This window comes from Lipotes vexillifer, unplaced genomic scaffold (assembly GCF_000442215.2).
Source record: "Lipotes vexillifer unplaced genomic scaffold, Lipotes_vexillifer_v1.1 scaffold948, whole genome shotgun sequence".
Taxonomy (NCBI): Eukaryota; Metazoa; Chordata; class Mammalia; order Artiodactyla; family Lipotidae; genus Lipotes; species Lipotes vexillifer.
In genome coordinates, this window is record NW_006793764.1 from 2,785,321 (window position 1) to 2,807,964 (window position 22,644).

Sequence of the window (22,644 nt, forward strand, 5' to 3'; positions counted from 1 at the left end):
CCCGTGTCCCCTGCATCGGCAGGCGGACTCTCAACCACCGCGCCACCAGGGAAGCCCAAGACTTATTTTTGTCTTTTTACAAAAGTGCCTGTTCTTTAAACACTGCTTCTTCCTACCAAGGAGAATCACAATCTAACTTCTCTTGGAAAGCAAGAATCTTAATCATCTTGCATCCTACATATTTTTAAATGATGGTACTTGTGAATTTGTGTCCACTTCCAACAGGAGCTGACTGAATACTGGGAAGAGAGCATGTCAAACCAGTGGGAAATTTTCCACCACATCTGCAGCATCACTGATAGTCTAGGGGACCATTTTAACTTGGCAAAGAGGGTTTCTCCATACTGTGTCCTTCGTAACTCAATCATTACAGAATTACCTCATGCCTCACGCAACACCCAGTTTCACAGATGAAAAGACTGAGGCACTGAGATAGTGTCTTTACCCAGAACCACACAGCTTTTTAAAATTAGAGCTAACACCAGAACCGAGTCTCTGGATTCTGGTCCAGTGTGTGTTTTTTCTTCTAAACCCATCACAGACACTTTATAGTATCTAAACGTAAATTTTTAGAAGTTTCCCTGTTGGACACCATGAACCTGAAATCAAAATGGAGCACTATATAAGCAAATTTACTATTTTTAGGAATGTGTATCTTGGATAGTAAATAAATGACTACTGAATAAACATATAGAATTAGCTCCTTCATCCATCTTCTTTCCTGGACTTGTAATAAAACGCCCCCTCAGTCCTTAAGACTCTACCAAGCATGAGAGAATTAACAATTTAATTCAATTCAACTCTATCTAATTAGTAGATAATTGAACATAACAGGGGTGATCAGTCAGCCTTGTCTCCTAGGAGTCTTCCCCGTGTCTACATACCTTATTATTGGGAAGTGAAACCAGCAAACTTATTTTTTTGCCCTCTGTCTCACTCTTACTTTACGGTTGTTTTGCTCCTTTATGTCCCCAGTTTTTGTTCCTGACTGAAAGTGATATGTCTTTACTCCAGATGACACTTGAGACACTGGCTGCCTGTATGTTAAAAAATGGAATTTAAAAGCCCCTCATGGCACACAGTGGAGCAAGGATCAGCTGTTTGGGTTTATGAAGCAGAGTCTTTGCTATCTCACCCCTGCCCCTCTTAATGCTCTGTTTCACCATGAGTATCTGGAATCTCTGCTCAGATTGAGCCTTGTGCTTCCTGCCCCAACCCAGCTCCTGGGCATACAGCACGTGGGCATCACTCTTTTGCGGCTCCCAACATCCACACCTTCTGGTTAAGGACGTTGGCTAACAGAGAGCCAACTGCATAGAGCTTTCCTCTAGCTTGAAACAAACTGTCTGAGAGGTAAACCTCTGGTACCTGATTTGTCTTTTCAGGACACTGTTTCGGTTCATAGACCAAGCTTTTATGCAGACAGATTTCTAAAGTTTATGAATTCCAGAGTTTTCAAGAAAATTCAAGGTAAGATTTTTATGAATTTCTTTTTTTTACCTTTAGCACTTACTGGCTGACTTCACTTTGTAAGATTTTTATTGGAAGAGTTGGAACTATTTATCTCCCGAAAGTGGTAATCACTTAGTAATTATGGTTAAGTATCCTAGCCAGGTATTTATCGATGCTGTAATCATTAAAGTCTAATTTTGTGCTGGAAAAAATTATAAACTGCCTAAATATCCGACCCTGTAATATATGGGTTAAATATGTTATGATACAGTTAAATAATGGAATAATATGCAACAAATAAAAAATTATGTATTAAAGGTACATTTAGTCCTTATAGCTAGCTTCATTCACATATATATAGTTATTGGTCTGCATACCTAAATGCACAACAAAATTCTAATAAGATATATAAAAATGTTAACAGTAGTTATTCTCATGGAGTGTTCTCCAGAATAGACCGTATGTTAGTCCTCAAAACACATTTCAATAGATTTTAAAAGATTGAAGTCACGCAAAGTGTCTTTTCCGATCACAATGGAATGAATCAATAAAGAGTGAAAACTGGAAAATTCACAAATATGTGAAAATTAAACAACACACTCTCAAACTGCCAATGGGTAAAAGAAGAAAACACAGTGAAATTAGGAAAAACTTAGAGATGAATGGAAATGAAAATACACATTCCAAAAACTTAGAGGATGCTGCAAAGTCAGTGCTCAGAGGGAAACTTGTAGCTGTAAATGCCTACATTAAAAAAGAAGAAAGATCTCAAATCAATACCCTAACTTTAAACCATAAGGACATTAAAAAAAGAAGAGCAAACTAAACCCAAAGTTAACAATGGTTATTCCGACCCATGAGATTGTGTGGCATTTTCTTTTTCCTTACAGCAATATTTATTAAATTTTCCACAATGGATGTGTATTATTTATGTAGAAAATTTTTTAACTATGTGAAAAGGAAAAAATAACCCTGTTGTTACTTATGTTATTTTATCATTTAGGTATTTTGTGGTCCAATTTCATAACAATTTAGCCACACAAGAAAACCTGAAAGAGTAGAATGTTCATATTTTGTATTTATATAAGACAGATTTTTTTCTTATAATATTTATTGGAATTTTTTGTTAATGAAAGTAAAACACTTTCTTTTTTAAGGCTTTTCTTCCCAGCTTTATTGAGATATAATTGGCATATAACATTATGTAAGTTCAAGGTGTACAATGTGATGATTTGATGCACATATATATTGCAAAATGATTATCACAATTAGGTTACTTAAGACTTTCATCATCTCACATAATTACAAATTGTGTGTGTGTGTATGTGTTTGTGTGGTGAGAACATTTAAGATCTACCCTCTTAGCAACTTTCCAGTGTGTAAGACAGAATTATTAACTGTAGTCTCCATGCTGTATATTAGATTTTAAGAACTTATTCATCTTATAACTGGAAGTCGGTACCCTTCGACCAGTGTCTCCCCATTTCACCCACCCGTCAGCCCCAAGTAACAATTCTTCTACTCTCTATGTCTATGAGTTCAGTTTTTTTTAGCACATGTAAGTGAGATCATACAGTATTTGTCTTTCTCTTTCTGGTTTATTTCACTTAGCATAATGCTGTCACGGTCCATCTATATTGTCACAAGTGGCGGGATTTCCTTATTTTTTTCTACCCATTCATCTGTCAGTGGACGCTTAGGTTGTTTCCATGTCTTGGCTGTTGTGAATAATGCCTCAGTGAACATGGAAATGCAGATATCTCTTCAAGATTGTGACTTCATTTCCTTCAGATACATACCCAAGAAGTGGGATTGCTAGTCATATGGTAGTTCTATTTTTAATTTTTTGAGGAAACTCCATACTGTTTTCCATAGTGGCTGCACTAATTTACATTTCCACCAAGAGTGTACTAGGACTACCTTTTCTTCACATCCTTACCAACATTTGTTATTTTTTGTCTTTTTGATAATAGCCATTCTGACAGGTATGAGGTGATATCTCATGTGTGGTTTTGATTTGCATTTCCCTAATGATTAGTTATGTTAAGCATCTTTTCATGTATCTGTTGGCCATCTGTATGTCTTCTTTGAAAAATGTCTATTCAGGTCCTTTGCCCAATTTTTAATCAGATTATTTGCTTTCGTTACTATTGAGTTTTATGAGTTCTTTATATATTGTGAATATTAACCCCTTATCTGATATGTGGTTTGCAAATATTTTCTCCCGTTCTGTAGGCTGCCTCTTTATTTTATTGATTGTTTCTTTTGCTATGCAGATGTTTTTTAGTTTGATATAGTCCCACTTGTTTATTTTGCTTTTGTTGCTTGTGCTTTTGGTGTAATATGCAAAAAGTCATTGGTAAGATCATTGTTGAGGAACTTTTCCCTATGTTTTCTTTCAGGAGTTTTACAGTTTCAGGTCTTATGTTTAAGTCTTTAATCCATACTGAGTTAATTTTTGTGAGAGTAAAACCGTTTCGATGTAAAAATACTGGAAAATACAAAGAAAACCATAAAAATTATTTGATATCTCACAACCCAGAAATATCCACTGTAAATATTTTTTCTTCCAGTTTTATTGAGATATAATTGCCATACAGCACTGTATAAGTTTAAGGTGTGCAGCCTAATGGTTTGACTTACATACATCATGAAATGATGAGCACAGTAAGTTTAATGACAGCCATCATCTCACATAGATACAAAATTAAAGAAATAGAAAAAAGTTTTTCCTTGTGATGAGAACTCTTAGGATTTACTCTCCCAACAACTTTCCTTTATAACATGCAGAAGTGTTCGTTATATTCACCATGTTGTACGTCACATCCCTAGTGCTTATTTATCTTGTAACTGGAAATTTGTACCTTTTGACCACCTTCATCCAATTCCCCCTCCACCGCCCACCCCCAGCCTCTGGTAGCCACAAATCTGATCTCTTTTTCTATGAGTGTGTTTAGTTTTGAAGTATAATTGATCTACAACACTGTGTTAGTGTTATTCCTGTTATGCAGCAGAGTGATTTGATATTTTTATACATTTCAAACTGATCACCACAATAAGTCTACTTATGATGTGTCACCACACAAAGATATCACATAATTATTGGCTACTCCCTACACTGTACATTTCATACTCATGACTCATTTATTTTGCAACTGGAAGTTTGTACCTCTTAATTTCCCTCACCTATTTCTCCCACCACCACCTGCCCAGCAGCTACCTATTTGTTCTCTGTATCTATAGTTCTGTTTCTGTTTTCTTAAGTTTGTTCGTTTGTTTTGTTTTTTAGATTTCACATATAAGTGAAATCATACAGTATTTGTCTTTCTTGGTCTGACTTATTTCATTTAGCATAATACCCTGGAGGTCCATCCATGAGGTCACAAATGGCAAGATTTCATTCTTTTTTATGGCTGAGTAATATTCCAGTGTGTGTGTGAGTGATCTTCTTTATCTATTCATCTATTGATGGGTGAGCACATAGGTTGCTCACATATCTTGGCTGTTGTAAATAATGCTACAGTGAACATAGGGGTGCATGTATCTTTTCTAATTAATGTTTTGTTTCCTTTGGATAAGTATCCAGCAGTGGAATTGCTGGATCATTTGGTAGTTCTATTTTTAGCTTTTTGAGGAATCTCCATACCGTTTTCCATAGTGGCTGATCAATTTACCTTCCCACCAACAGTGCAAGAGGGTTTCCTTTTCTCAACATCTTCACCAACAGTTATTATTTGTCATCTTTCTGATAACACCCATTTCTGTTGGCACCTCTATGTCATCACTGGAAAAATGTCTATTCAGATCCTCCACTACTAATATTTTCACATACTTCCTACCATCTTTATTTCTGTGCTTTGTGTATTTATATAAAAATGGTAGCATAGTGGTGTACAATTTTATGTATATGTCCTCTATTTTTCACATATTATAATATGAATAGTTTCCCATATCACTGTATATTGTACAAAGAAACCATTTAAAATTACACTACAACATTAAAATTATATGGGTATGCCATAATCTATTTAAGATTCTATCATTTGGACATTTACATTATTTCTCCTTTTTCTAACAAGTATTTTTATGAACATGATTTTAGATAAATATGGTGTCCAAGCTTATGATTATTTCTTTAGGATAGATTCCAAGAAGATGTACTAAGAGTTTAAAATGCAGATAACTGCACAGAATGATTATGCCACTCTAGACTTCCACAAGGGTCTGTATTCTTCTAGCCTTTAGCCAGAATTATTCTTTTTAAATTGTGCTACTTGAGAGGGAAGAGATATGGGAACATATGTATATGTATAACTGATTCACTCTGTTATAAAGCAGAAACTAACACCATTGTAAAGCAATTATACCCCAATAAAGATGTTTAAAAAAAAATTGTGCTACTTGGATAAGTAAAAGATGTTATCTGGTTGTTTTATTTTGTATTTCTTAAGTACTGGTGAAGTTCAACCATTATTCATGTTTACTGCCCATTTGTACTTCCTTTGAGAATTGAGCTTTGTAATATTTGCTCGTTTACATTAGTATTTATTATTTTTCCAAATGATTTATATGAACTCTACACGTTAAAGATATCAATCTCTTTTTTTAACCTTATTTCATTCTAAGAAAAACTTGTTTCACATTTGACTGTCTCAGTGGTATCTTGAAATTGGTCTCAAACTGAGACCACTACCAACTAAATTTTCTGTTTAAGGTCTTTTTTGCCTAAGATGGACCATAACATAGTATTTATTCAGCCTGCAATCCTCTGTGAATACCAACTTGGTTCAAATTTTGAAGGAAGATTTTCTGCCTCTCTTTACCTTTTGCCGTGGTTGAAAATCATGAGTTTCCTTGTGGCCCCTGGTAGGTTTATGGAGGATGTAACCCATGGGATCCCAGGTTTAGTGAGGCTCCTCCCTGAGATTCCCCATGTTGGGAGTTTTTGCTTTCTTAGTAGTATATAAATTAATGGTGCAGTCAATGACATCCTCAGTTGCATGAAATATGGTGTGAGTTGTGAACCTTTCCAGTTTGTATAGTTTATCATGTTTTTAATGTAACAAGTCTTTTACTTCTCAAGTAGTCAAATCTATTTTTTTCCCATTTTGATTTCTTAGTCTACTTTTTATAGCATCTTTATTCAGGTATAATTCACATACCAGGAAATTCACCCTTCTAAAATGTGCAGTTTGGTGATTCTTAGTATATTCACAAAGTTGTACAAACGTTACCACTATCTAATTTTAGAACATATTTATTACCCTGAAAAGAAACCCCATATCCATTAGCAGTTACTCTTCGTTCCTTCCTCTTCCCAGCGCCTGGCAACTACTCATTTATTTTCTGTCTCTATGGATTTGTCTATTCTGAATATGTCATATAAATGGAATTATCCAGTATGTGGCCTTCTGTGTTTGGCTTTTTTCGCCTAACATGATGTTTTCAAGGTTTAGCCATCTTGTAGTACTTTATTCTTTTTATTGCTGAATAATATTCCATTGTATGGATTTAACACATTTTGTTTATCCTCTCACTAGTTGATGGATATTTGGGTTGTTTACATTTCTGGCTATTACAAATAATGCTGCTATGAAAATTCATGCACAAGGTTTCTGTGGACATAAGTTTTCATTTCTTTTGGGTACATACTCAGGTGTGGAAACACTAGGTCAGATGGTAACTCTATTTAACATTTTGAGGAACTGCCAGACTCCTTTCCGAAGCAGCTACCCAATTTTGCAATCCCACCAGCAATGTATGAAGGATCCAATCTCTCCACATCCTCACCAACGTATGTTACTATGTGCCTTTTTCATTTTAGACATCTAGTGAGTATAAAGTAGTATCTCAGTGTGTTTTTGATTTGTGTTTTTCTTTTTTTTTTTCTTTTTTTTTTTTTTTTTGCGGTACGCGGGCCCCTCACTGTTGTGGCCTCTCCCGTTGTGGAGCACAGGCTCCGGAGGCGCAGGCTCAGCGGCCATGGCTCACGGGCCCAGCCGCTCCGCGCCACGTGGGATCTTCCCAGACCGGGGCACGAACCCATGTCCCCTGCATCGGCAGGCGGACTCTCAACCACTGCGCCACCAGGGAATCCCTGATTTGTGTTTTTCTAATGACTAATGATGTTGAACATCTTTTTATGTGCTTATTGACCCTTTATATCTTCCTTGGAGAACTGTCTATTCAAATACTTTGCCCATTTTAAATTAGATTGTCTTTTTTTTGTTGAGTTGTAAGAGTTCTTTATGTATTCTCAACACATGTTTCTGTTATCAGGTGTATGATTTACAAATATTGATTTAATTTATAGTATATGGTGTGAGGTAGGGTCCAGATTCATTCTTTTGCATGTGGATATCCAGTTGTCCCAGCACCATTTCTTGAATGGTCTCTTCTTTCCCCCATTGAATTATCTGGGTTCCTTGTTGAAAAATCAGTTGTCCACAAATATTAGGACTAAGTTCTGGATTCCCCCAGGTTGGTCAAGAACCTGCCTCACATCCTGAGTCCATGCCTCCCTGAAGGTCACCACAGTTTACTCAGTTACCCAAACCAGACATGCAGGCAACAAGCTTTGTCAAAGCCTAACCACCCACATGCAGTCACTCACCAATACCTAGTCTCACCTGGAAATATCAAGAGTTCGTCCCCTTCTTTCACAGCACCTCTCCTAATTCAGCCATTGTGATTTTTATGGTTTTGGTTTGGGCTTTTTTTTTTTTTTTTTCATAAAGTTGTGGCCCTCATGTTCCTCTCTTACCTCCAGTCATATCCCCTTCCAATCCAGTCTCCCCCAACCCCAGCCAGAGGCTTCAGTTTAAATCTCCTCTTGCTAATTTCCTATTTGAAACCCTTCCATGCTTAAAAAAACTTTTTTTCTTAATAAAAACTTCAGTGTTTTTCCTAGTATGCAAAATCCTAACTTCGCTTCTGAGTCCCTGTGTGATGTGGGCTCTCTTTCCCTCTCACACCCATTCCATGCTCTACCCTACCCTCAAGCCTCCAGCAGCTCTGAGTGCCCTGCAGTTACCCCTAACATTCCAGGCTGCCTCCACATCTGTACATGTTCTTGTCCCTTTGCCTGTAGTGACCTCCATCCTTCCCCTGGTCTTCCTTCACGTCTCAGCTCAGATGATGCTTTCTTCACAGCAGTTACCATACTCTGCTATAGTAAGCTGTTGTTCTATCTCCCCCACTTGACTTTGAGTTCCTGAAAAGTAGGGGCTGTGTGTGGTTCTCATATATATTCCCAGAAGCTAGCACGTTTCCTGGCACATTGTAGGCCCTCGATCATTCTTTGATGAATAATTGAATGAATGAATGGACTTTTCATCTACTACCAGCTTTTCAAAGGGTAGCCATTTAATTAATAAAGTTGACAGTTTAAAATACAACTTCCAGATCCTTTATCAACTGTGATTAAGTTAAAGCCCTTAATTCCTACAGTCATACTTTCCTTTTTTTTTTTTTCTTCTGATTGTGAAAGTAATACATGTTTATTGTAGAAAGTTCAGGGGAAAAAATACAGATTGAATTACAATAATGAAAATGCATTACCCAGAGAAAGTCACAATTTAAACTTGGGAATATAAATTTCCAAATGTTTCACTAAGCACATACACACACCCCTTCTGTTGTGATTTTATTTAAAAGAATAGTTTATTACTCATGTTACCTAAGTTTTACTGCAGCAATAAATTAACTCTGGATTCTCAGTAGCTTAGTAAAACAAAGATTATTCCTTGTTCAGACTTTCCCAGCACAGGTTGGCAGGGGGCTCTGTTCTACTCAGCCATTCAACGATAGGCATACTTTCTTTGTATGTGAAAACTTCCCCTCCCCACCCCTACCCCCAAGAAAACAGTACTTGGTCTTCAAGTTTCTTTTTTTAAATCAATTTTTTTAGCCTTCTTAAATCTGTTATCCCACCCCAGAATTGAGTCATGCTGTCAGTGTAATAATGTTTGCAAAATCCTATAATTCTTTCTGCAAATATTAGTCACCGTAATGTTGGAACCTCACTGAAATTCTCTACCCAGGTAGTGTGTCTAGAGTACTAAAACTTAGTTTTCTGAAAGGAATAGAATAGTACTGATACATTAATTAGTTAAAAATCAACTGTCCTAAAATTTCAGAACAATAGTTAATTCTTTCAACCAACATTTGAGCACCTATTATGTACCTAACACTATGCTAAGCATTAATAATATAGAAAGCTTTTTTAAAATAAAATTAAATTCCCTCGGTAATCTCATGGTCCGTTTTGGGTCAGGGATTGGAACATGTAAAAGATTTATAATGTAATAAAGCAGCTGTTAATAGAGTTTTTGCATAGGCTACTGTAGGTACCCAAAGAGAAATAAAACCAATCTTCCCAAAGAGAACTTCACAGAGAAAAGAATATTTAAATTAAGTCCTGAAACTATAAGCCAGCATTTATTAGGAAGAGAGGCAAGAAGGGCATCTCAAGTAGAAGGAGCAGCATGTACAAAGGCCCAGGGGTAGGAATGAACATGGAGGTTCAGGGGATGGCAGATAGGTGAGCTGAAAAGCAGTCAAGGGTAGGAGCAGTTGAGTAGCAGGATGTAGAGCTGGAAATGGACACACGATACCTGTCACCATTATTTAGCCAAAGACAAATCCAAGAGTTTCTGTGGACAAAAGAAAGTAACCAGCAACCGAAACCATCCTTTGAGATTTTCCAGTCCAAACAATTCCCTGATTAGGTGCTCACCTCCTGGTGGCAGTAACTTTCCAAAGTCTACACAGCCCAGCCAAGTCCAAACACAACAGCTCTAGGCTCTGGAGAAGAATGAACTTGGCTGTTTGCTTGATGTTTTATATATTCTCTGAAAACCATGCCCATTTCCTCCAAGTGATAGAGTTATCAAACCTTAGGAAAGGTATAGGTGCACATGATTAGATTTTTACAGAGTTGAAAACACACCCTGATGCCAATGATTGACGTCAAACCTTTTGAAACCTACTGAATCCAATTGCCACAACCCAATCTCTGGTATAAAAAAAAAAGTCACAACTTGAGTTCACATTTGTAATCTATGAAATTGTTGTTTGGAAAATAAGTGATCTCCCCAAATATGAAAAAAAAACCCCAAGTCCCTGAGGTATTCAATTTCTGCAATATTCAAGTCCTTATCCACTGAATGAGGCTCAGATAATTCCTTTAAAGGAAGATTGACCATTTAAGACAAAAGTAAAGGCTTTCTTTAGGTGCCATCTTGTCCTGGCAGGTGTTTGTTTTGGGGTCTTCTCTGCTCCTCATTGTATGTGATGCTGATAATGAGCAAAGAGCTATTTCTCTGGGGGGCTCTTGGCCTTTGGTCCATGATAAGCCACAACAAGTACAGACAGTTCTCTGAGCATCTTCCCCTCATTCACTCTTCCATGATGCTGCCAACATTCTTCTGATCCTAGTTGTTTCTCAGTTTAGAGAATTAGCACTGACCTAAGAACTATGCAATTCTCAAACCTTTTGGTCTCAGCGCCACTTTACACTCTTAAAAATGACTGAGGACCCCAAAGAGCTTTTATTTATGTGGATTATAGCTGTCTATATTTAACCTATTAGAATTTTAAATTGAGGAAAATTTTAAATATTCTTACAGGGTAACAATTTAAAAAATTCATGTTAACATATGTCAATATTAACAAAAAAGTAAAAATTTTCTAACAAAGTAATTACGAAAAATAATTACATTTTCCAAAACAAATAATTGCTTGGGAAAAGTGGCATTATTTTATATTTTTTCAGATCCCTAATTCTGGCTTAATAGAAGACATCCAGACTCTCTTGTATGCTTCTGAATTCAGTCTCTGTGGTGATACCACAGGTCGTGTAGCATCTGGAACACTCAGGAAAGAATGGGAGTGAGGAAGATAAATAACTTCTTAATATTGTTAAGAAAATAATTGTAACATCACAGACCTTCGAGGAGAATTTCAGGGGTTCCTAGCAGTCCCTGAACCACATTTGAGATCCTCTGACTTAGAAATTTTAAAACACAGTTGACCCTTGAACATCACAGCGGCGTTAGGAGTGCCAAAGCCCGACACAATGGAAAATTCACATGTAACTTAGAGTCGGCCCTGCACATGTGTGCTTCCGCAGCACCCGAGGATTCAGCCAACCCCAGATCATGTGGGACTGTAGCATTTGGTATGGAAAAACATCCATATATGAGTGGGCCCACACAGTTCAAACCTGTGTTGTTCAAGTCAACTGTACTAGATTGAAAGGTGAGAGCTGAGAGTTTATGAAAGCTAGCAGATAGAATATTAAAGCCAAAGCCAGCATATGGATCATTACTTCACACCTGTAAAGCAAGTGTGACCACTGTTTTGATGAGATGAGGAGTTTAAAAAATGACACATTTGGTCTACTTAGTTGCCACTAAAATCCATTTGATCCGTTTTTAAACATTTGAAGTCTCCTCCCCTCAAAGAAAAACTCTAGTTTTATCTTATTCCTCCCTCACTTTAACCTGAAAATAGGATGCCAAAGAGCTAGGAAATGAACCACCAATGAGACAACTTCAAACAAAGACACCTGGGATTTCCTGGTTTCTAGCTCTGTGACCTTGAGCAGGTCACAGTTTTTCTGCTCTCAGTTTCTGGACCTATAAAAGGGCCTACCTCCCTCAGATGACCACCTGGATAGTTTGAGATAAGGAATGTGGATGCTGGCTTCCAAATTCTCAAGCCTTCTAAAATGTTATTGATCACGATTATGTTATTATGGTTCTAAGACTGCTCACGAGACACATAAACCTTCCCTTCTCTCTAAGTGGCGAGATTGCCCTCTATTCTTTCCTCATTTGTGTGTCCCAGAGTCCTTCTCCAATTAAGTTTTTGCCAGCTGCTGACGGGATGCCCCTGATGAGCAGTGTAATCTAAGCTCTGAGCTTCCCAAGGCTGAACACAGTCACGGTAATGCATCTGCTGTCAGGTTATCCCTATATGCAGACCTCCAAAGGAAGAGAGACACTGCTAACACCAAGTTCAGGGGAAAGGGTAAAGAGGTCTCAACCTCCCTCTCACCTCCAAGAAAATTCTCTAACAGTGTTAAGCAAGAAGAATGATTGCAGCATGGAGAAAATACGCATGGGGATGGTCTGGCTGCAGCTGAATCTCCCACTGACGTATCAGAAGTAAAGTCCCAGCCTTCAGTGAGCGTGATTGATGGTGAAGTACACTTGCCTTGGTTCAGGCTCCCAACACACTTCAGAAGTTATACAATTCTGTCTGGACAAAAATCAGGAGTGAATTATACGTCTGAAGTAACCATGACCTAGAAAAGACCCAAAGGCAGGAAATTTCAGCAGAAAGTCACTGAAAGAAAAAAGCAACCAGAAGTCGCTTGGTTAAATTGGGTAACATGAGTATAAGATTAAACATTGGCATGTTTAGACATTCCCAGTCCCAAGTTAATAAAACTGGGGTCATGAGAATTCTCCTTACTTTACCATCTGCGCTTATCGGCCCACTCAACCTCTTCCCAGCCCTAGAAAAACATTGCTTGGAGGAGGAAATATAATTCTTCAGCAGCATTTGAATTTCACCTCAAATAAGACTGTATTTCAACATCTGGAGAGATAGATCAATCCAAATTTATTCTAAGCTATTCTGATTTAAGTCAAATCATTTTGGACAAATAAAATTGCCAAAACATAATATCATCTCCCTTTCCTCATGTATATAAAACAAAGCATCTTGCATCCTACTGAAATAATGACTAAAATCTTAATAAATCATGAGTAAAATTTTAACTTAATAAATAATATATTCATGTGGTTTTACAATAACTGTAATTGTCTCTCCTTTTCCTTTTTCTAGCTTTGAAGGCCTCACCTTCTAAAAAACGGTGCAACTCCATTGCCGCCCTGAAGGCAACCTCACAGGAGATTGTGTCCTCAATTAGCCAGGAATGGAAGGATGAGAAGCGTCATTTGCTGACCGAAGGGCAAAGTTTTAGCAGCCTTGATGAAGAAGGTAAAGACATGGAACTTAGAAAAAGAAGAAAAGATAAAAGTTCATGTGATTTTACTTGTATAAGTAATGTAAACTCACAGTAGAAAAATGAGAAAGTACTTTCTGTAGGAAACAAAGGCTCTTAACTAATTTTTAAAATGATGTTTACAGTATGACACAATGTAAAAATTTTATAAAATATAAACAATACTGTATATGGTTTATGGTAAAATTATAACAGACTGAAATACTCAGAAACAAAGATCTGTAATCCCACACCTGAAGGTAACACATCTGAAGGTTTTGGTGTTTTTACTAGTAGACCTTGGTCTGGGCTTGTATATATATTTTTTTCAAACATACATACACATTATATACATATACATACATACATACACAATGTAACAGTGAATTACCAGTTTATTTAGGTCGTCTTTAATGAGTTTAATAAAAGTTTTATAATTTTCTCCTGGCATGTCATATATTCCTACCTTTTGTTAGATTTATTTCTCAAATGGTTATAGAGATAAAGACAAAGATACGTATTTTCTGTCTTTTCAGGTAATGTGTATATATATGTGTGTATATATATATATATATATATATATATATATTTTTTTTTTTTTTTTTGCACCAGACCTGAGGAAGGTTTCCTAGCTCCAGTGGTCAATTTGGTCAATGACATCTATAATGTCATCATAATAAATATGTCAAAATAAGTAAATAAATAGATCACAATAATGACATAAAAATGATTTAATGGAGCGGCTGGGGTTTCTGACAAATACCAACCTAAAAGGCCAAACAAAGAGTCATTCCCAAGAGCATCAACTTTGCAGGTTACCCTCGATTAATTTTATCAACTGCCCATCAGAAATCTGTTGCAAAGGCTCTGATGGCAGATCACCATTTGGGCAGACCTTTGGGAAGAAAGCCTCCCGTTTGCTCTGGCTCAGTTTCTGCCTGCATCAGGGAACTACAGAAGTTAAATCTGCACTCAGTAAGAAAGGGCGTGTCTGAATCTCAGTGATACTTGAGTGTCTGAGAGAAACTCTGTTCTCTATTTCTGTTTCACAAAGGACCCATAATGCATGAAGCTGACAGAGCAATGATTAAGGCTGAGCTTCCTATAGGCTCAAACAGTGTTGCTTAAATTGGGGATTTGGGGAGACCACCAAAATCCCGCCCAAGTGTTGACCTTTGGCAGAGTTTCTCTTCAGCACCACCCTCTTCTCTTTTTCTCTGGTGCTGGGGAAGGAGTCTTGGGCTTAGAATGATCTGACATACGTTTATTGAGTGCCTACTATGTGCCAGGCGCAGTTTTAGGATCTTGAAATTTGGCTTCAAATCCAAGATCCAGCAGTCCTAGCTATGGACCTAGCTGTGGACCCTTAATATCTGAGCCTCACTTTCTGCATCAGTAACTGGGGCTAATTGTGCTACATTCTTCATGGGAATATTTTGATAATTCAAGTGGATAATATACAGCATAGAACCTGGCACAAAGTAGGTGGTCAATAAGTGTCCAATAAGTTTACTAGGATCTGTTTCCAATACCCCCGGAAAACTCGACCCACGTTAGCACCTTTCGAGACTATTCAAAGCTGCCCCATCCAGGTGCTCCATATTCTGAGACAATCCAACCACTATCAAACTTGCATTAAAGAACATTCTGGAAAACGAATACAATACAGCGTTAGTATTATTTAAAGAATGGCTTAGTAGGGCACCTTCCCAGAAATGTTTAGGTTTAAACTCCACTCATGCTTTTTTTTTTTTTAACATCTTTATTGGAGTATAATTGCTTTACAATGGTGTGTTCGTTTCTGCTTTATAACAAAGTGAATCAGCTATACATATGCATATGTCACCATATCTCCTCCCTCTTGCGTATCCCGCCAACCCTCCCTATTCCACCCCTCTAGGTGGTCACAAAGCACCAAGCTGATCTCCCTGTGCTATGCGGCTGCTTCCCGCTAGCTATCTGTTTTACATTTGGTAGTGTATATATGTCCATGCCACTCTCTCACTTTGTCCCAGCTTACCCTTCCCCCTCCCCATGTCCTCAGGTCCATTCTCTATGTCTGTGTCTTTATTCCTGTTCTGCCCCTAGGTTCTTCAGAACCTTTTCTTTTTTTTTTTTTTTGTAGATTCCATATATATGTGCTAGCCTACGGGATTTGTTTTTCTCTTTCTGACTTACTTCACTCTGTATGACAGACTCTAGGTCCATCCACCTCACTACAGATAACTCAATTTTGTTTCTTTTTATGGCTGAGTAATATTCCATTGTATACATGTGCCACATCTTCTTTATCCACTCATCTGATGATGGACACTTAGGTTGCTTCCATGTCCTGGCTATTGTAAATAGTGCTGCAATAAACATTGTGGTACATGACTCTTATTGAATTACGGTTTTCTCAGGGTATATGCCCAGTAGTGGGATGGCTGGGTCGTATGGTAGTTCTATTTTTAGTTTCTTAAGGAACCTCCATACTGTTCTCCATAGTGGCTGTATCAATTTCCATTCCCACCAACAGTGCAAGAGGGTTCCCTTTTCTCCACATCCTCTCCAGCATTTATTGTTTGAAGACTTTTTGATGATGGCCATTCTGACTGGTGTGAAGTGATACCTCATTGTAGTTTTGATTTGCATTTCTTTAATGATTAGTGATGTTGAGCATTCTTTCATGTGTTTGTTGGCAGTCAGTACATCTTCTTTGGAGAAATGTCTATTTAGGTCTTCTGCCCATTTTTAGATTGGGTTGCTTGTTTTTTTGATACGGAGCTGCATGAGCTGCTTGTAAATTTTGGAGATTCATCCTTTGTCAGTTGCTTCATTGGCAAATTTTTTCTCCCATTCTGAAGGTTGTCTTTTTGTCTTCTTTATGGTTTCCTTTGCTGTGGAAGAGCTTTTAAGTTTCATTAGGTCCCATTTGTTTATTTTTGTTTTTACTTCCATTTCTCTAGGAGGTGGGTCAAAAAGGATCTTGCTGTGATTTATGTCGTAGAGTGTTCTGCCTATGTTTTCCTCTAAGAGTTTTATAGTGTCTGGCCTTACACTTAGGTCTTGAATCCATTTTGAGTTTATTTTTGTGTTTGGTGTTATAGAGTGTTCTAATTTCATTCTTTTACATGTAGCTATCCAGTTTTCCCAGCATCACTTTTTAAAGAAGCTGTCTCTTCTCCATTGTATATTCTTGCCTCCTTTGTCAAAAATAAGGTGACCATATGTGCATGGGTTTATCTCTGGGCTTTCCTGTTCCATTGATCTATATTTATGTTTTTGTGCCAGTACCATACTGTCTTGATTGCTGTAGCTTTGTAGTGTAGTCGGAAGTCTGGGAGCCTGATTCCTCCAGTTCCATTTTTCTTTCTCCAGATTGCTTTGGCTATTCGGGGTCTCTTGTGTTTCCATACAAATTGTGAAATTTGTTGTTCTAGTTCTGTGAAGAATGCCATTGATAGTTTGATAGGGATCACATTGAGTCTGTAGATTGCTTTGGGTAGTAGAGTCATTTTCACAATGTTGATTCTTCCAATCCAAGAACATGGTATACCTCTCCCCAACTGTTTGTATCATCTTTAAGTTCTTTCATCAGTGTCCTATAGTTTTCTGCATACAGGTCTTTGGTCTCCTTAGGTAGGTTTATTCCTAGGTATTTTATTCTTTTCGTTGCTATGGTAAATGGGAGTGTTTTCTTAATTTCTCCTTCAGATTTTTCATCATTAGTGTATAGAAATGCAAGAGATTTCTGTGCATTAATTTTGTATTCTGCTGCTTTACCAAATCCATTGATTAGCTCTAGTAGTTTTCCGGTGGCATCTTTAGGATTCTCTATGTATAGTATCATGTCATCTGCAAACAGTGACAGCCTTACTTTTCTGATTTGGATTCCTTTTATTTCTTTCTCGTCTCTGATTGCTGTTGCTAAAACTTCCGAAACTATGTTGAATAGTAGTGGTGAGAGTGGACAACCTTGTCTTGTTCCTGATCTTAGTGGAAATGCTTTCAGTTTTTCACCATTGAGAATGATGTTAGCTCTGCGTTTGTCATATATGGCCTTTATTATGTTGAGGAAAGTTCCCTCTATGCCTACTTTCTGGAGGGTTTTTATCATAAATTGGTGTTGAATTTTGTTGAAAGCTTTCTCTGCATCTATTGCGTTGATCATATGGTGTTTCTCCTTCAATTTGTTAATATGATGGATTTGCGTATATTGAAGAATCCTTGCATTCCTGGGATAAACCCCACTTGATCATGGTGTATGATCCTTTTAATCTGCTGTGAGATTCTGTTTGCTAGTATTTTGTTGAGGATTTTTGCATCTATGTTCATCAGGGATATTGACCTGTAGTTTTCTTTCTCTGTGACATCTTTGCCTGATTTTGGTATCATGGTGATGGTGGTCTCATAGAATGAGTTTGGGAGTGTTCCTCCCTCTGCTATATTTTGGAAGAGTTTGAGAAGAATAGGTGTTAGCTCTTCTCTAAATGTTTTGATAGAATTCGCCTGTGAAGCCATCTGGTCCTGGGCTTTTGTTTGTTGGAAAATTTTTAATCACAGTCTCAATTTCAATTATTGGTCTGTTCATATTTTCTATTTCTTCCTGGTTCAGTCTCGGAAGATTGTGCCTTTCTAAGAATTTGTCCATTTCCTCCAGGTTGTCCATCTTATTGGCATAGAGTTGCTTGTAGTGATCTCTCATGAGCCTTTGTATTCCTGCAGTGTCAGTTGTTGCCTCTCCTTTTTCATTTGTAATTGGATTGATTTGAGTCTTCTCCCTTTTTTTCTTGGTGAGTCTGGCTAGTGGTTTATCGATTTTGTTTATCTTCTCAAAGAAACAGCTTTTAGTTTTATTGATCTTTGCTGTTGTTTCCTTCTTTTCATTTATTTCTGCTCTGGTCAGTATGATTTCTTTCCTTCTGCTAACTTTGGGGGGTTTTTATTCTTTCTCTAATTGCTTTAGATGTAAGGTTAGGTTATTTATTTGAGATGTTTCTTGTTTCCTGAGGTAGGATTGTATTGTTATAAACTTCCCTCTTAGAACTGCTTTTGCTGCATCCCATAGGTTTTGGGTCGTCGTGTTTTCATTGTCATTTGTTTCTAGGTATTTTTTGATTTCCTCTTTGATTTCTTCAGTGATCTCTTGGTTATTTAGTAGTATACTGTTTAGCCTCCATGTGTCTGTATTTTTTACAGATTTTTTTCCTGTAATTGCTGTCTAGTCTCATAGCGTTGTGGTCAAAAAAGATTCTTGATACGATTTCAATTTTCTTAAATTTACCAAGGCTTGATTTGTGACCCAAAATATGATCTGTCCTGGAGAATGTTCTATGAGCACTTGAGAAGAAAGTGTATTCTGTGTAGAGAATGGACTTGAGGACACGGGGAGGAGGAAGGGTAAGCTGGGACGAAGTGAGAGAGTGGCATGGACTTATATATACTAACAAATGTAAAATAGATAGCTAATGGGAAGCAGCTGCATAGCACAGGGAGATCAGCTCGGTGCTTTGTGAGCACAGGGGTGGGATAGGGAGGGTGGGAGGGAGACTCAAGGGGGAGGGGATATGAGTATATATGTATATGTATATGTATAGCTGATTCACTTTGTTATAAAGCTGAAACTAACACACCATTGTAAAGCAATTATACTCCAATAAAGATGTTAAAAAGAAAAAAGTAAAAGAAAGTGCATTCTGTTGTTTTTGGATGGAATGTCCTATTAACATCAGTTAAGTCCATCTTGTTTAATGTGTCATTTAAAGCTTGTGTTTCCTTATTTATTTTCATTTGGGATGATCTGTCCATTGGTGAAAATGGAGTGTTAAAGTCCCGTACTATGATTGTGTTACTGTCGATTTCTGCTTTTATGGCTGTTAGCATTTGCCTTATGTATTGAGGTGCTCCTACATTGGGTGTGTACATATTTACAATTGTTATATCTTCTTCTTGGATTGATCTGTTGATCATTATGTAGTATCCTTTTTTGTCTCTTGTAATAGTCTTTATTTTAAAGTCTATTTTGTCTGCTATGAGAATTGCTACTCCAGCTTCTTTTGATTTCCACTTGCATGGAATATCTTTTTCTGTCCCCTCACTTTCAGTGTGAATGTGTCCCTAGGCCTGAAGTGGGTCTCTTGCATATATACGGGTCTTGTTTTTGTATCCATTCAGCCAGTCTGTGTCTTGGTTGGAGCATTTAATCCATTTACATTTAAGGTAATTATTGATATGTATGTTCCTATTACCATTTTCTGAATTGTTTGGGGTTTGTTATTGTACGTCTTTTGCTTCTCTTGGTTACCTGCCTAGAGAAGTTCCTGTAGCATTTGTGGTAAAGCTGGTTTGGTGGTGCTGAATTCTCTTAGCTTTTGCTTGTCCATAAAGCTTTTAATTTCTCCGTCAAATCTGAATGAGGTCCTGGCTGGGTAGAGTAATCTTGGTTGTTGGTTTTTCCCTTTCATCACTTTAAATATGTCCTTTCACTCCCTTCTGTCTTGCAGAGTTTCTGTTGAAAGATCAGCTGTTACCTTATGGGGATTCCTTTGTATGTTACTTGTTGTTTTTCCCTTGCTGCTTTTAATATTTTTTCTTTGTATTTAATTTTTTGAGAGTTTGATTAATAAGTGTTGGCGTGTTTCTCCTTGGATTTATCCTGTATGGGACTCTCTGTGCTACCTGGACTTGTTTAAGTATTTCCTTTCCCATATTAGGGAACTTTTCAACTATAATCTCTTCAAATATTTTCTCAGTCCCTTTCTTTTTCTCTTCTTATTCTGGGACCCCTATAATTCGAATGTCGGTGTGTTTAATGTTGTCCCAGAGGTCTCTGAGACTGTCCTCAGTTCTTTTTTCTTTATTCTGCTCTTCAGTAGTTATTTCCACTATTTTATCTCCCATGTCACTTATCCGTTCTTCTGCCTCAGTTATTCTGCTATTGATCCCTTCCAGAGAATTTTTAATTTCATTTATTGTGTTGTTCATCATTGTTTGTTTGCTCTTTAGTTCTTCTAGGCCCTTGTTAAACGTTTCTTGTATTTTCTCTATTCTATTTCCAAGATTTTGGATCATCTTTACTATCATTATTCTGAATTCTTTTTCAGGTAGACTGCCTATTTCCTCTTCATTTGTTTGGTCTGGTGGGTTTTTACCTTGCTCCTTCATTTGCTGTGTGTTTCTCTGTCTTCTCATTTTGCTTATCTTACTGTGTTTGGGGTCTCCTTTTCACAGGCTGCAGGTTCGTAGTTCCTGTTGTTTTTGGTATCTGTCCCCAGTGACTAAGGTTGGTTCAGTGTGTTGTGTAGGCTTCCTGGTGGAGGGGACAAGTCCCTGTGTTCTGGTGGGTGAGTCTGGATCTTGTCTTTCTGGTGGACAGGACCACGCCCAGTGGTGTGTTTTGGGGTGTCTGTGACCTTATGATTTTAGGCAGCCTCTCTGCTAATTTCTCTTTCTCTTCCTTCTTCACACAACTCCTGGGGCTCAGCTTTGGATTTGGGCCCGCCTCTGCGTGTAGGTTGCCTGAGGGCGTCTGTTCTTCACTCAGACAGGGTGGGGTTAAAGGAGCAGCTGATTCGGGGGCACCGGCTCACTCAAGCCGGCGTGAGCGGTACAGATGCAAGGCGAGCCTGCAGCGGAAGAGGCCGGCATGACATTGCACCAGCCTGAGGCGCACCATGTGTTCTCCCGGGGAAGTTGTCCCTGCATCATGGGACCCTGGCAGTGGCGGGCTGCACAGGCTCCCAGGAGGGGAGGTGTGGATAGGTGTGGATAGCCTGCTTGCACACAGGCTTCTTGGTGGCTCCAGTATTAGCCTTAGCGTGTCATGCCCGTCTCTGGGGTCCACGCTGATAGCTACAGCTCGCGCCCGTTTCTAGAGCTCGTTTAGGTGGTGCTCTGAATCCCCTCTCCTCGCGCACCCCGAAACAATGGTCTCTTGCCTCTTCGGCAGGTCCAGCCTTTTTCCCAGACTTCCTCCCAGGTAGCTGTGGTGCACTAACCCCCTGCAGGCTGTGTTCACGCTGCCAACCCCAGTCCTCTCCCTGCGCTCTGACCGAAGCCTGAGCCTCAGCTCCCAGCCCCGCCCGCCCCGGCGGGTGAGCACACAAGCCTCTCGGGCTGGTGAGTGCCGGTCGGCACCGCTCCTCTGTGCGGGACTCTCTCCTCTTTGCCCTCCGCGCCCCTGTGGCTGCGCTGTCCTCCGCGGCTCCGAAGCTTCACCCCGCCCACCCCTCGTCTCCGCCGGTGAAGGGGCTTCCTAGCGTGTGGAGAGCTTTCCTCCTTCACAGCTCCCTCCCACTGGTGCAGGTCCCGTCCCTATTCTTTTGTCTCTGTTTATTGTTTTTTTCTTTAGCCCTACCCAGGTACGTGGGGGCGTTTCTTGCCTTTTGGGAGGTCTGAGGTCTTCTGCCAGCGTTCAGTAGGCGTTCTGTAGGAGTTGTTCCACGTGTAGATGTATTTCTGATGTATTTGTGGGGAGGAAGGTGATCTCCACGTCTTACTCCTCCACCATCTTGAAGGTCTCTCCCCAGGTAGTATATTTTTAAGGTCTGGTTTTTCTCGCTGTTTGTTGCTACTGCATAGGACTCACATCTTTTTTTCCTTTCTTTCTTACTGGCTAACTAGGACTTCTGGTAGAGTGATGAATAGAAGTAGTGATTGTGGGCTGCCTTGCCTCATCCTGATTTTCAAGGGAATGCTTCTAATGTTTCACTGCTGAGAAAGAATTTTGCTCTATTTGGTGCCCAGAATCAAGTCAAGGAAGTTTCTTTTTATTCCTCGTTTCTAAAGTTTTTGTCAGGAATGAGTGTTGCATTTTATCAAATATTTTTCTCTATCGAGTTGATCATTTGGATTTTCTCTTCTAATCCTATAAGAGGAAGTGACATTTTAGATTTTATTATCAGTATATTCTTTTGGGAATATGCCAACGTTTCCGGAAAATTTCTTTTATTTCCTGTAGAAGGTTAGATCTCTTCTGGGATTTTCTTTTCCTCAGTCTTCAGAATAGTGTGTTCATCCCTTTTCCCTTCTGCAGCACTTATCCATATCTGCCATGTTGGGTTTCTTTCTCATCTTATAAACCAACTTTTATGCAGATTTGGTGATTTCAGCTGGAGTTACTGAATTGCCCTTGGCTCTTCTCTCTGAGCTGATGGCTCCAGTTTCTGACAGGCATCTGCCTCTTTTCCTAAACC

General features: G+C 38.5%; 1 protein-coding gene across 2 annotated transcripts in view; it reads left to right on the forward strand.

Annotated features, from left to right (window-relative positions):
- PIP5K1B (phosphatidylinositol-4-phosphate 5-kinase type 1 beta) overlaps positions 1 to 22,644 on the forward strand; it is a 337,996-nt gene that overhangs the window by 233,134 nt on the left and 82,218 nt on the right. For both annotated transcript variants that reach the window (XM_007466769.1, XM_007466770.1), the window contains 2 exons: positions 1,386 to 1,470; positions 13,309 to 13,464. In XM_007466769.1, coding sequence (XP_007466831.1) covers positions 1,386 to 1,470; positions 13,309 to 13,464 — 241 coding nt within the window. The remainder of the gene's footprint in view (positions 1 to 1,385; positions 1,471 to 13,308; positions 13,465 to 22,644) is intronic.